The following is a 15,879-nucleotide window of genomic DNA, read 5'->3' on the forward strand; positions in this document are numbered from 1 at the left end:
TACTTTGACGAATTGATTGCAGTACCCTTATCATAAAAATGGGATGAGTTAATGGTTTTATCCACTTATTATATCTCATAACTGAGAACACTAAATCTTCATCTCAGGCCCAAAACTCGCACCTTAGTTCTTATTTTGTTTGAATGCTTAATCTTCAAATATCTTTCTTGTCAGTACATTATTACATTTAGTTTTCACTAGTTTATGCTTAGTAGCTCCCGTATAACTTATCAGTATGGCATATCTCTCTCACTAAGTTATACTTGTTAACAGGCATCTAGTGAGAACGAAGCATCTTTTTTAATTCTGATCTCCCTTTCACTATCCATTACAGAAATAATATTGCTATGCTGGAAATTTGGAGACTCCTAAGTTAATTCTACTAATTCAGGATTTTATAGCTGTGCAAAGGATTTTTTTGTGATCCCAGATTTTCGGTTTTTAATCGTATATAGTTCCACTAAAAGAGTAAATCTTACATATTCCTCACATTCCTGTGTCCTCTGTTTCGCTATCACTCGTGTCTTATCATTTATTACCTGAAAGACAACAAATCATATGTAAATTCAGCTTTCATCTCCTAAAGTTTAGAATTTTTCATTCTTGTTAATCAACCAAAGACTATTTTACAGCTGCGTATTAAAAAGTTGTTTTCCTATCTGTAGTTTATTTATTTTTTTATATCAATTTGCTGCTCCATACTAAGGCCATATAATAACATTTTATACAGACTTTGGCCATTAGGTAGCTGCTGCTGCTGCTGCTGCTGCTGCTCTCATTTCTGCTTTTTCTTTGGCTATTGATTGTCCATGCAGGACTTAACTTTCCCAGCATCATTCTAGTTTCCTTATCACAGGTATTAAGAGTGTTTTTTAGATAATGTACAGCTATTTAGAAATAAGATGATCATATAATTCAATTATGCTGTCATCTTTGATCCCAAGATAGACTTTTTGACTGAGGAAGGAAATCTGTTCTCCAGCCTGTATAACATATTCTTCCATAAATGAGACACCTACTAAACCTTAAAGGTAAAAGTAGCAGTTGTAGGCTTCAAATCAGACCAAGATAGCAACTCTAGAACAACAGCTAGTATCTTAACCCCATGTTGATCCCAGAGGCAGTTGGTAACCTGTTACTGAGAATGGCCATCTTTATTCTCACTACTGAGCAGTCTTAAACACTGACTAATAAAATAAAAAATACTAGTAAATACTATCTCAGATTAGTTCTGCATCCCTTCCAATAAAAAAAATGTTTTCCGTGCATCCACTTATTTTGAGCCTTATATCTGCAAAAAGAGTTAGAGATATCCCAATTAATTTGGCAAAACAGAATTGAAAGAAGTGGTTATTGAGTGCTTCAGGACCCAAATATATGTACAGATAATGGGATGATAAATGGAATGATCCACTACAGTTCTTAAACTGCCCATTTTACAGTACAAAATTGCAATTTCCCGAGGAGCTTTGCTGCCACCTTATTTAGCGGTTGAGTAAACATCAGTAAATGAGGATTTTTAAGTAACTCAAAAAGGAAGACAAAGAAAAGCATATTGCCTAGGAAAATTGTAAATACTTTGTTCTTTGCTGAGCAATTTACAGACAAGATTAGATACATCCTTTCATAGAGACTGTTTCTTCCTTAGAGTTTATCACAAGTAATCACAGATCAGTATTTCATGGGTAATGTAAGGAAGGCTGAATACCATACACAGGGTGAAAAAACATATCCTTTATGTTTTCTTTTTATTTAGTTTTGTTGAATCTGGCATAAGTTCAGTATCCAATAGAAGAGGTCTTTGTATTATTTTCCTTAAGTATGTTTTCATTTTGCCAGTGCATTATTATGAGGTTTAGCTTCCATATGGCACTCAATTTAGCTTATTGATTTTGTAAGCCTTGTCCTTGCAGCATTTTTGTGCATTGTACATCCTGCCAAATTGAACCCACATTTAAACATTGATTAGTTTTGTCTTGCTTATATCTTATGTTATTTGCCTTATCGGGAATATGGGCTTTACACTTTTGCTGGTGTACCTTGGAAGCCTTTGAATGAGTATTGGAATTAACAATAAGAAATAAGAGGTTAGCTATCCACAGACATTTTCCATCAGGTCATAACTGTTTTTTCACATTGGGCAGAAGTAAAATAATCGTTACATCTTCAATCATTGTTCATTTTTCTTTTTTTAGTATTCCAGTACACTGATAACTTTTAAGTAGTACCATCTTCTGTTTACTTGTGGGTAATGATCGTATCGTATCTCACTGTGCTCTTAATTTTGTTTTAGCTATGTAATATAGATTTTAAGTCTTTCGGTTGTTATTTGTGTAAATGTTATGGCTTTTTCATGTAACGTGTCAGCATAACGCTCACAATAAAAACGTAGGTCAACATTTACAATGCTTGTGTGCTGTTTTGCTTGCATTATGGCACAGAGGGGCATTAGCTCTAGATATTTAATTGCTCGCATTACCGTTGCTTAATCCTCGGGATATGCTGGTATCAAAGAATAACAAATATAGAAGTTCTGAATAGGGCATATTCTGATTACACTGATAACACTGTAAGTAGGAAACGATTTCATTTGGGATGAATTATTGTTGAATTTCAAAGAAAATTTTGCATGAATGAATACAAAGAAGGAAAATAGGAGTGATCCATTTCAGTGCAAAAAGATGTTGGAGGGGAAAGTCTGGAGAGAAGGTCAAAAGAAGGCTGTAGTGTTGCTAAAGAGAGGTGATGGGGAAGTGTGTTAAATGCCCTAACTTGCACACACACACACACACCTTGAGTAGTAATGTTTAGTTAAGCTGTTTACTCATTCATCGATATGTTTTTGCATTAGTCCATCATCATCCTTCTTATTTACCTCTGGAGGCCCCCGTTTGGTCCAACTGGTGGCCTCATTTATTTGTCAGTTACAGTTTATGGTTTTCTTGAATAACTAATTCTTCAATTTCATAACTGATTTTAATACATAATTATATAGTGCATTATTTTTTAGATTATTTTAGTTCTTTGGGCAACCAGTTTACCACGTATTCAAAGGATCTTTTTAAGATTTCTTTGTTGCATACTTGTGTCATTAACCTATACTTCTCTGTGCTCCTGTTTAGCGTGCCTCTGCTTTCAGTGGCATATTTCTGTAGGAGGGCTTTTACTTATCTGCTTTCTGTCATTGTCTCACTGTATGTCAAAAAGCACATTTTGCATTCAGTTCTTTCTTTAATAGTTAGCCAATGAAGCTAAAAAAAAGGTGGGCTTGACCCTATCCCATAAAGATTTTTTCGTTAATAATTTGGCTGCTTCTTCAATAGACACTGTAATCTAGTCTTTTGGTGATGAAATCGTAATTTCACTACATTTAATATTTACTTTGCCACTGTTTGGTTTTGATCAATAAGAACTCGTATGCCTCTTACTGTTTTCAGTAAAAACTCTCACTTCATGTTTTTCCGAAATCCATCTAATTCAGTATACAGTACTGTATACTAAATAATGTAATCTGTAAGTAACAATGGCTTATGATTTGTTTAACAATATACAGTAGTTCTGCAAGGGAAATGTGTGAAAAGGAAGATGGGAGAGTTATGTCTACAGTATGTATAAATCTGATATCGATCTGATCTGTTACAAAAACGAATATTCAGCAAAGAGGATTCCAACAGTTAGTCCTGTCAAAAACTAATTTATGGCACTTCAATATTAAATCACTTTTATGTACGTTAAGTAGATGCTATTACCAGTAATTACATGAGAAAGGCTTTTCGTGACCATCAAGCAGCATTTGACTTAGGCCATTTAACATGAGAACATGGCAATACTGAATTAATTTTGAACATAAGGGAAACATAGTAACTGGCAATTCAGTAAGAGAAATGCTTAGAAAGTAACCTCATCACTTTTAATTACTAATGTTTACCAGCAAGCAGCTTCCATTGTCAAGCAAACTTTGTCAGGATGTATTTCAAAATTAAATTAATTACAATAGATATCCCTTGAAACTCATTAATAACGTTGGTTACCAAATGAAAGGAAGAAAGCAGTCACTACTACCTTTTCAGCAGTTCTGTCTCTTGCACTTTTCTATTTTACTTAGATAGGAATTATTAGAATTAGATGGATTTATTTTGATATACAGTATGTGTGTTACCCTTTGTATATTTAGTATTTGTTCAAGTTGACTGAGGAAGTAGCCATTACATGAAATACTTACATGATAAAATTTGGTGAGGGATTTTATTTTAAAAATCCAAAGGTCAGGTCATGCCCTAGACCACTGAGCCAGACGGCTATGGAAAAACTTTCTGTTGGTTTTGTGAAGATTTTTTTAGGTTTTTTCAGCACAACATCCAAAATATTCTTGTATTTGATTCTCTTATGAATATTGTGTTGGAATTCGTTCATGTGTGCATTACTGAAATTTAATTTATACCTTTTATTTCAAGTCTGTTTATCCTTCATGTGCTTTTGATAATTTTGCATGTTGTTTTTATCCAAAATCTTTTATTTACTTTTAAATCTAATTCTATATTTTTTCGTATTCTTTGACTGGTTCTCTTTATCTGGTTATGTATGATGCACTTATGATTCTGTAAAAATCTCAAGTTTGATTTGTGTTGCATGGTTAATTTGGGTATGTGGAGAAGTAGATATTCTTGTCCACTCTGATGGAATTTATTTTTGTAAGGATATATTTATTCATTAGCCTCTCTCTCTCTCTCTCTCTCTCTCTCTCTCTCTCTCTCTCTCTCTCTCTCTCTCTCTCTCTCTCTCGTGCCATTACAGTTTTGAATGCATTTTTACCCTAGTTGTTTATGACTGCTGTCAGGTACTCCAGTACCATTCCTGTAGCAGTGGTGCCTGCTCAGTACTGCAGGCACTTACTTTGTTTATGGTAACCTGTCAAAAATTAATACAGCACTTGACCTATAGATACTTATATTGAATTTATTTCAAATGAAACAGCCATTTACCAAAAGATTTACCAGCAGTTTTACAGAGGCAGAGCTTCTCAAAAAAGAGTTATTCCCCTACATACATGCCTGTCCTAAATTCTGTGTTCAGGTTGTGACTGCTTAAATACAAGAGATTTAATAGTTATTTAAGTCATGTGGCATATGAATATACAGGGGGTTTTTTGTCGGAACCTCTGGATCTGTGACAATATATACTATTTTCCCCACCGACAGTATTTAATAAATATATCCTTCACCATTTCATTAAAACTAAACTGTCACTCCTCATAATTCCCCAACAGTAGCAATACAGCCCTTGTTATACTAACTGAGCAATACAGAATAAATTTTTCACTTTTCCTTACTCCTCCTTCAAAAATTAACATTTAGCATATTAATTTTGTAGTCAACCCCTCACGAAAGAAAAATGCATTGCTTAAAGCAAATTGTATGGAAACTAAGTGCACACTGCAAATGAGTAGAATTATTCTGGAAATTAGTGTATACCACAAATAAGTAGAATTGTTCTGGAAATGTACGATACTGTAGTTCTGTAAACTGCACAGAGTAAACTAAAAGAAAATGAAACAGTGCATTTGGGAAGGAGCAATACTGGCCTGAAAACAGGTCTGTATGTATCTGCCAGCCATCCACGGAATGTATTTGAAGGATGGCACTCAGTCCAACCTCTAAGAAGCTGTTTTACTTATTCAGCCTCAGCCTAATAAGAAACAGGTGCTAAATCGGCAAAACCTTCATTTATGGGCAAATAAGCACCAGTTGCTTTTAACAAAGAAACCATTTTGAAACAACAAACTCACATTTAAAAGTTACTTTGAAAGTGCAATATTTCATTTGAATCAAGAAATTTTGTATATACATGTACATACTAGTGCAGTTTTATATAGTGCCCCTTAGCAGCTGGTATTAAAATTGCAATGTGACATTTGATGATTTTAAGAATTTATTGTGTCTTAATTTTTTCCGATGAATAAGACCATGAGACTAAAAGGCAGTGTATATTTCTTTCTGTTGTCAGAGTGCATATCTTCTTGAATTAAGGATCAGTTTTGATGTCTGACCACACATTTCTACCTTCGATACCATTTTTGTTTTTGTCTTTTGTCTTTTGACATCTAGCTCTGATAAGCTACTGAATTGATAGATTATTCTCTTATCATCTCTCCATCAGATTGAATTCTGTCGTCATTGTGCATTTGAAATATTTCCATGTTGTTCTAATGACAGTGTTTTCATGTTTTAAGCAAGTGCTGTATTGCGGTAAATACAAATTTTGTAGATGAATTTAGCACATGTTTTAAGCAGCGGCTGTAATGCGGTAAATGCAAGAGCTTTTCAGTAACGGCATACAGACGTTTTTTATGCGCCTGTAAACATTTTTTCTTTGCTAATAGTTTACTGCCTTTTTACGATTTCAGGTCCCTGATATCCCCATTGAGAATCTGTGAATGTAGAATTAGGAATCTTTTCGATATTCGTGATTTCTCAAAAAGGAATTAACTGCCTTTTTTCATCTTGTTTAGGAATTCTCCTTTGTATTCAGTGTCATGGTTTTCCAAGTATCATTTGATATGGCTCTCTGTTTGATTGACTGTGGTTTTAGAGAGCAGCTTCTTCTAACCAGGATCTGAGTAATGTCTTCTTGAATATATCTAGCTAATAAGATTGCCACTTGAACATTGATTATTCAGTGTTATTGATGTATATTTGTTCAAACCATCCAAACCCCTCTAACTTTCATCTATTTCCCTTACTTTTTCAGTTATAACTGCTTGGGTTGTTTTGGTAACTTGTCATCTATTGTATTGTGTTAGACTTTATTTTTCACGGGACCTTGCAGTGCGCACTTCTTTGATGAAATGAATGAACATGCATCAGTAAGAAACTTTTCAGTGACCAAAGTGCAGCTTTTCAGTGTGATTCTTGAGTGAAAGGAATTTTTTACAATGAATATACATTAAATTCAGAATCAGGCTTCCAACCATACGGTAGATACACTTTGCTTCTTCCCCCGAATGGCTGTAATTAGAATCATTAGTTCCTCTGTGCATTATCGTTTTATTCTTCTGGCATCATGAAAGATTATTGTTGTTTGTCAGGCTAGGTGTGGTATTTTTTATGCAATAAACACATGTATCTTTAGTTCAACCCTTTCCTGTTTGAAACAGTTTCATTATGTGGTAAAATATGTATTGTATATGTTTTGTTTATTATAATGGATCCTACATTACCTACCTTGTGTTAAGTCCATTATTGTTAAAAATATGTTAACAGTAGTATTGTGTTGAATATACATTGCATAGTTTGGGTAAACCATTTGCAGATCTTGAGATATCCAAAATGGTACATATTGCTGTTTACGTATTAATAGATGGACTGTAATACCAAACTTACCATCAATTCCAGGCTCTACTTTGAAAGTTGTTTGGATTAATGAAGGACGATAATTGTCACCCACATAAGCTATGGTAATCAAGAAAGCCTAAGTTATACTGGAAGGAATAACTATATGTCAGAGTATTTACTCCTTACACTTTGGATATTACAAATTGCAAGTTCATCCTTTGCTTTCATTTCGTGTTCCATGAGTGAATTACGGTTATGTAGCAAACTTTTGTGTTAGATGCATAAACTTTCTGGTTTTGTCTTCAAGGTACCATGAGGCTCTTACTTGGCTTTGGATATTTTAGTTTATTTGATTGGTTTCTTTTTAGGATGTATCTCATAACCTCTATATTGTCAGTTAGTCCTTTAATTTTTATATCCTGTACTTGTTTTTCATTAAATATTTCACATTTTGCTATTGCAAGCTATATGCTTTTCAAATGACTGGAGAAATTTTTCACATTAATCATTCTATTCATGCCATCAGGGATGTCCAAGAAACTAAACGAAAGTTAATTGGTTAGCAAGCCATAATAAAATAAGATGAAAATAACTACCAGCCAGTCCAAAAGTAGAACAGTAATAGAAATTTTTCCCAGGAAGTGAAGCAAATGATTGTACTGTTAGAATTTCCTGCCAGCTGCATTGCTACCTGGTAAAACTCTTTTAGTATTTAAATAGTTACAAAAGCCTTCCCAATAATCAGTCATCTTTAATGCCATGGGAGGCTTTCCAGATATTCTAGTATAAAGTTATATGATGTAAGTGATTTTTGTTTCTTATTAGTTACTTGGATGGTAAATCTCTGTGCTATATTCAGATGATTGTGGAAAACAAAAGGACTGAATTTCCCTTTGTAAATGGCAGTATTTACCTTCAGAATATTCCATAAAAGTTGTTTGTTGCATCTCAACCACGTCAGTCATGCATATACTCAGGTTTGTGGTCTCGAATGTCCCCAGACTCAACTGTCTTTTGACTAATAAGAAGAAAAGTGGTAGTCTTACAGCAGATCCCATCTAAATCCTTAGGTATCTATCAGTCACTTTTCTTACTTTTTGAGAGTGCAGTGCTGTTGACAGTTCTGTCCACATTACCCCAGCTCATTTCCTCTTTGCAGGAACCCCCATCTGTCTTATGAACAACTCTCTGAATATCAAGAACCTTGGTGCTCAGGTTCTCTCCTGTATCCTACGGATGCCCTGACACTTAAAATTCATGTAAATTTATGATTGATGCAGTTATGTTGAAACAGACTTGTTTTTAGCACAAAACCCGCTAGTTTTGTAGCTTCATTTGTAGACTAAGCGAAAAATGCTATTATAATTCTTCTATATGTAAGACAAAATTCTGTTACGTCTGGGAACAGTCAAAACCACGAGTATGAGCATATATATGACTGAAAGGTTTGAATGATAAAACTAGTTTTGTGTTATAAAGCTTAATTATCTTGACCAATTTACTGCATACGATGCTTCTGCAGGTACTAATAAGTTTTCTACAGTGTTCGGTAACTATGTAAATATTCCATATAGTATAAATACTACCTTCAGGTTTTTACAATTATGTAAAGATGTACTCTTCAGAAATATAATTTAAAAGTAACCACTTGTGGATTGTCTAAGGTTTAAAAGATGTACTATTTTTGGATGAAAATGTCTTAAAATTTGCAAATGGTTTCACCAAGGCTCGTGAGTTGCAAGAAAAAAAAGCATTTCGAGAGCAGAATTGGAACCTCCATTTTAACCTCCTTATTCCCAACAGCCGACGGTGAACGGCCGAAACTCCTTCTTCGGTCAGGTAGCCCTTATATATTAACGTCATTAACCACTTGCAATATTGCACCTTCCACTCTGCAACTCCCATATTTTTACTTATATTGTACTGTATTGTACTTTTCTTGGATTGGTCCAAGAGCACGCCCAGACGGATTGTGTTTTGTAGCCGTTGTGCTTAGTTGTGAAACAAAGTCTTAGATGATGTAGATTAAGGTTTTAAATTCATAGCTATTTGACATCCTTCACCTTTAAATCATGTTAATGCTTTGTTAAAAATTTTTATAAATATTTTTAACACCTCCAAATGGGCAGAGAAACATCCAGTATTGGTCCAAGAATATTTTGGCTGAGGCCTAAGGTATTTTTGGATGATCACAGAATGTACACAGTTAAAGCACAAACTGTAACCTTAAAAGAGTTTCTTATTCAGTCAGTTCATCAGTAAAACTGTGCATGGATATAACCTAAATAGAAAAGTAAATGTAGAGAGGAGATCAGTCTCATTGGATAAATAAAGGCCAGATGCATAGTATGCATATTTTTTATATACAGTACTTCATAGTGATTCCTTAACCTAAGAAGAATTTTGTCTAAATAAATAGAGCAGTCATAGATAAGAATGAGCGATATAAATGGTATGTCTTGTAAACTGAACTTGCCTTGCTTTGGTTTGATCTACACTTCTTTACCAAATCGATATTGTAATAGTGTTTTTTCATCTTTTTTTTCCACTGAAAGTCTGCCGCAAGCCAAATGTTTAAGTAGTTTACAGCACACTTCATAAGCGCCCTACATACATATTAGCTCCGCTTTTTGTGTTACCTTCTACATTTCCCAGTAAATATATCAAAGCTATATTTCACTATAATGCTGACTCCAGCACTCAATTAGATCTCGAAACACCTGAATATGTGACAGTGAGAAGTGAAGATTTTATCATTTTAAATGCCTATGCTGGAGTTAAAATTACTGTAATCAGCTTTTATAGCTCATAAATTACTAAATGAATGTTTAACTTTTTGAAATTCTTGATGAAATATAGCCCTCAAAATACCAAACAAAGCTCTTTCCAAACTACAGTCTTTCTTGCAAAGTTTATTCGTGTATTATTATTATTTTTTTTTTCTCAGTCATCCTATTTGACTGGGTGATATTTATAGCGTGGAGTTCCGGGTTGCATCCTGCCTCCTTAGGAGTCCATCACTTTTCTCACTATGTGCGCTGTTTCTAATAGCACACTATTATTATTATTATTATTATTATTATTATTATTATTATTATTATTATTATTATTATTATTATTATTATTATATTATATTCAAGTATTTTGGCATTTTTCATTATGGTCTTTCAGTATTATTATTATTATTATTATTATTATTATTATTATTATTATTATTATTATTATTGTTGTTGTTGTTGTATTTATGTATTTTGGTATTATTATTATTATTATTATTATTATTATTATTATTATTATTATTATTATTATCATTATTATTATTATTATTATTATTATTATTATTATTATTATCATCATCATTATTATTATTATTATTGCAAGGCAAGATTGTAGCTTTGAAGTGGAAGTTTTGCATGTGTATTTTGTCAATCAGTATGTATAACTAATTCTACAGTATTCACTTATCAACCAGAAAACGTAAGTTATGTCTTCCATTTCTGTGTCTATTATAGCTGTGTAGTCAGAGTTAATAGATATTCAGTTTTATAGGTTTTTACTCTAAGGGGATGCCCACTAGAGTAGCTGTTAGGAATGCGAATTAATTCTGTTAAACGTCTTAATGTCTTTCAACTAATTCTCCATTATTGTAAGAATAGATATTTATTATTGTTAAAATAGTAGTTTGGTATCATATGTGTTTTGAAATTACCATTTACATCTGTGGTCCTATGAAATATTTTTTTTTATAATTGATTGTATGAATTCTGTATTGGTGACATATTTTAAGTATTTTTTTTATTTAAAATACTTATCATATATATGTCCTGTCTGAACAAGTTTAATTTTTGGCACTCCTCTTATTTATTCTGGTTGGAAAAATGTAGTAATTTTTTTTGTGGAAGTTTTTTCTCTAGTATGGTGTATTTTTCTGGGTTAAATCCAGTGCCACCTTTTCGTTGGATGCCCAGACAGCTAATAATCTTATGAATTTTATACTGAGCATCCTACCAATGATTTTCCAGGCTGCTAAGGGAATACGGAAGCTACTGTTCGCCCTCATCGTTTCTCTTCCTGCATTGTTCAACATTGGTGCGTTGCTGTTTCTCATTACCTTCATCTACGCAATCATTGGCATGGCTGTATTTGGTCACGTACAGCGAAAAGGTGCTCTTGATGACCTTGTCAACTTTGAGACCTTTGGCAGCAGTATGATGTTGCTCTTCAGGTGGGTTTTAATTTCTTTAATCTATAAATACGTCTTTAATATATTATTGAATTTTATCATTTGGAAGCATGCTTTCAATTTTCTTATGGGTTTTCGTAAATTTTCAAATACAATTCATAGTTTTTTGAGATTAGCTATTGTATATTAAATGGGGTTATGTTGACAATATATTGTCGCAATTCTAATATAATTATGAATTTATCTTTTTCCTGAAGAACTGTACTTATGAATAAGTTCCCATAATTTCTCTATTTACTCTACAGACTGAATTTTTAAATATCCTGAAAAGTTCCTGTAAGTTACTTCACTTTTATTGGCTCCTTTTTTTTAAAACATGCGTGTGAAATTCTATATGTTATGGGTATCCAAATTACACGTGAAAGTGTGGATCATTCTTTGAGCCAGTGTTCCATACTCACAGTGATCATTAAAATCAGCGTATACTAGCCAAACTAACATAAAGTAACTATTTTTTTATATAGACACTCCCATGGAGTACTTTTTCTGAAATGGATCTGTAGCCTGAGAATGATGAAAGTAGGTTCCGTTACTTACCGTCCCCATGTGTCAGATTTTTTGTGCAAAAGCTATTGGAACAGGCAACCACTCAATGCTTTACTTATTTGGATAAGTAGCAATGAAAAGAAAATGAAGGAGGCAGTAAAAAGATGTGCTGCCAACAAAGGTGTTAGAACTGATTCTCCAGCGTCAAGGTTTACTGAATCAAGAACAAAAGGTGCACAGGTATTTTGTGAAATTACATAGAATTTTATATTTTCTAACTTTCTAATTTCTTGACCTAACGCTGGACTTTTTTTAAAGAAAGCTCCCAGTTATATGGTAAACTGAAAACACTTTGTAGTGACATCTGTCAACGGCTCTTCTCGTGTTATATGCTTTAACATTCTTGAAGTTTTTCTTGCTTTATAAGTGCTGAGAGTAGTACCAAAATAGCAAAATAACCCTTACTGAAACCCAAAGCAAGAGCATGCATAAAAATTTTGATAAAAATCATAAATCACGTTCAGAATTTTGAATTTTTTAAATGTTAATATTGATATAATTTCAAATCTTAAATTTAACACTTTTTTTTATTTTCCTGTTTCATACGCACTGAGGAACACTGTACAAAAACCTGGAGTGTTATTTGCGACAAATTTTTGCTTCAATGCTTATTACCGTTTGATGTGGGAATGGACATATATATGTATGGACATATATATATATATATATATATATATATATATATATATATATATATATATATATATAGATAGATAGATAGATAGATAGATAGATAGATAGATAGATAGATAGATAGATAGATATATGTATGCATATATATACATATATATACATATACATATATGCAATTTATATATATATGCAATTCAGTTGAGATCCGAGTAAATTTTTTCCGTAAGAAATAACTGAAAACAGATTAATCCATTCTCAACCACCAGCTAATACCCTAAACTTGCCTTTTTATACAAAACATTACACATAAATTACAACTGAATAAGTTCAGAGTTAAATAACATACCTTATTAGATGCATTTTTTATTCTTAAATGTATACTGCATAAAAAATCTTCCTTACATCCAGTGCGGCCGTATTACTGATAGGAGACCTCTTGCCGTCCATTCTATTGGGAACGCGGATCTAAGACAGCGAAGGGGTTTGTTGCAAGTATCAACAAATGTTTTAGAAGAGACCGAGCGCTGTAGGCTAGGTTAGGTACTGTACAGTGCTGGGTAGCCACAAAAATTGTTGCTAATAATAAATCATTGAAAAACAATCCTAATTATTACAGTAGATCAATAAAACATTGAAAACAAGCCGAAATATGTCTGTTATCACAAGCTTACGAAAACTTGCTTATGATACACTGGCAGTTTTCCTTTCAGCCATTTGCCATGAGTGGATGTAAACAAACTATAGCGCCGCCCCGGTGGCCGTCACAGTAACACAAACATTGTTTATGTACAGTAGTATTTATGGTAAATTTCGCACAGAGTCTACTGGAATACCGTACAGTGCATATATTACTCTCACAATACCGTATTGTATTTCATGTGACCCATGTGTTTTATCAAAATACAGTACAAAAAGCCACAAAAACTAAGGGAATAGATCAAAACACTTGAAGCACAGCTGAGCAGGGTTTAAACGATGTGCGGGAACAACGCTAACTAGCGCCGACTGACTGAAACACGAAACACTTTATTTACAAAAATCGTATGGTTCATCGGGTCGGATTCCGGTTTTTTGTTCGAGCTCTGATACAAAATTTACTCGCCATTTTGCGTCACAATCTGATTATGTCGAGTTTTGAGACGGTCGAGGACTGGGGCATTACTTATATATATATATATATATATATATATATATATATATATATATATATATATATATATATATATATATATATATATATATATATATATATTTATATATATATACAGTCATTTTGTTGTATTTGAATTAACAGTCATTTTGTTGTATTTGAATGTTTTGAGTGCAATTTAAACATATTTATTACTTTTATGTGGGAAAATCTTACATAGGAATACTCTCTTTTCAGGCTCATCACCTCCGCGGGCTGGAATGATGTGTTAGATCCTCTAATGTCCCAGCCACCAGAATGTGACTTAACTTATTTGAATCAGCCCAATGGAAACTGTGGTCATCCCATCATTGCCATTGTATTTTTTGTCTCATTTATTATCATCAACTTCATGATTGTCATCAACATGTACATTGCAGTCATCCTTGAGAACTTCAATCAAGCTCATAAAGAAGAAGAGATTGGTATTGTGGAGGATGATCTGGAGATGTTCTATGTCAGATGGTCTAAGTAAGTAAAGTCCTGTATCACAAAATATTTCTTGTAAAATTTTGGTTAAATCTTGGTTTGAATGGTATTTGAAGTAATAGAAGTCATTCCAAATGTTGAAGTGCTACTGGAATTGTGTTCTTAGGGTTAGATATCAATAATTTTAATGCATTTCTAGTTCTTATTTAACACCTTTTAGTTGAATTTTTTTTATAATTTCTCAAGCAGATGATGTAAATTGATATGTATAAATTTATTTTAGATGTGCAAGATTGCTTTTTGTTGACATTCTGTTTTGAGTTAAGACTAATTTTTTTGGACGGCAAATTTTACCGAGATATACCATATCCCCGGCATCAGAGACACTATTTTTTTCCTGAAATAAGTCTTGGAAATTTACTATGTGCCCTAGAGACCGAGGGTTATGTTTGCTTCAAGGGAAATAAAACTGATGCCTTTCAAGTGCCAAATATCTCTTGTGCAAAGCAGAACGGGTAAACGAACATAGCAACAAGGTTAGCCCTATGGTGGTGCTAGTGAGAAAGTAGAGATTCCAGGAAAGCACTCAGCGTGCAAGACATCACATGATTTTTCAACCACATTACGTAAAGTACTACTGCTTTCACCTCTCCTTCGGGTGAACATAGTAACTTTATATTCCTTTGTTTCTTTGTTATCCTGGTTGTTTTTTGTTTGCATTATATTCTGTTTAGTTTTGTTGTCCCTGTTGCTGTATTTTTCTCTCGAGGAGAATAAACAAGATCTACATAGATGTGAGGGTCTGGGGTGACCTTGTGGCTTCTTCATGGCTCCTACATGTGTTTTCAATGTCAAGGTCTGTGTCCCATTTTCCGGTGTGAAGAATGTGCAAATTGGGTTTCTCCTTAGTACGAAAGGCTTAGCAAGAGGATGAGGAAGGACAAGAGTCATTTACCTTCTTCTTTGGGGAGTTTTACTCCACCAATGATGTCAGCAGAGTCTGCAGGATCCTTTCTTTCATCATCTTCTTTTTCAAGAGTGCTTCTTGTGTTTTTAGGCACAGCTCTCTCCCAATCTTCGAAATTATGCCATTCTTTGTCTGGGGTTGATGTTCCCTCTGTGACGTCTTCCTCCTCTGATAAAAGTGATGATTTATCTTCTTTTGATTACCTTAAGAAAATTTGGCCTAAACTGAATGTTTCAGGTAACCCACCCTTCCCTGCTTTTCTTGGTCGTTTGATGGAGAAAAAGAACAAAGAACTCTCACCCCTCAAATCATATGGATTGGTATCCTGTTGATGGTGAGGCTCCTGCTGAGTCTATGGACTGTCCAACAGCCACAGTTACCTAACAGCATGAATAATCACTTGAAGTTGCCCTTTAAGCTGATCTTCCTCTGAATGAGCCTGCCTCCTTGGTACTTTCCTCTACAAGTTTTAGCTATTGAACACCAAGTGTACTTTGTGATAAGGAGAAGAGGAGAGTTTTTCCTCTCCTTCGTCATCATC

General features: G+C 33.5%; 1 protein-coding gene across 5 annotated transcripts in view; it reads left to right on the forward strand.

Moving 5' to 3' along the window:
- The window catches only part of LOC136833121 (sodium channel protein 1 brain-like), a 564,124-nt gene that overhangs the window by 461,502 nt on the left and 86,743 nt on the right, over positions 1–15,879 (forward strand). For all 5 annotated transcript variants that reach the window (XM_067094770.1, XM_067094772.1, XM_067094774.1 and 2 more), the window contains 2 exons: positions 11,354–11,556; positions 14,141–14,413. In XM_067094770.1, coding sequence (XP_066950871.1) covers positions 11,354–11,556; positions 14,141–14,413 — 476 coding nt within the window. The remainder of the gene's footprint in view (positions 1–11,353; positions 11,557–14,140; positions 14,414–15,879) is intronic.

Source organism: Macrobrachium rosenbergii, chromosome 51 (assembly GCF_040412425.1).
Source record: "Macrobrachium rosenbergii isolate ZJJX-2024 chromosome 51, ASM4041242v1, whole genome shotgun sequence".
NCBI classification, from domain to species: domain Eukaryota; kingdom Metazoa; phylum Arthropoda; class Malacostraca; order Decapoda; family Palaemonidae; genus Macrobrachium; species Macrobrachium rosenbergii.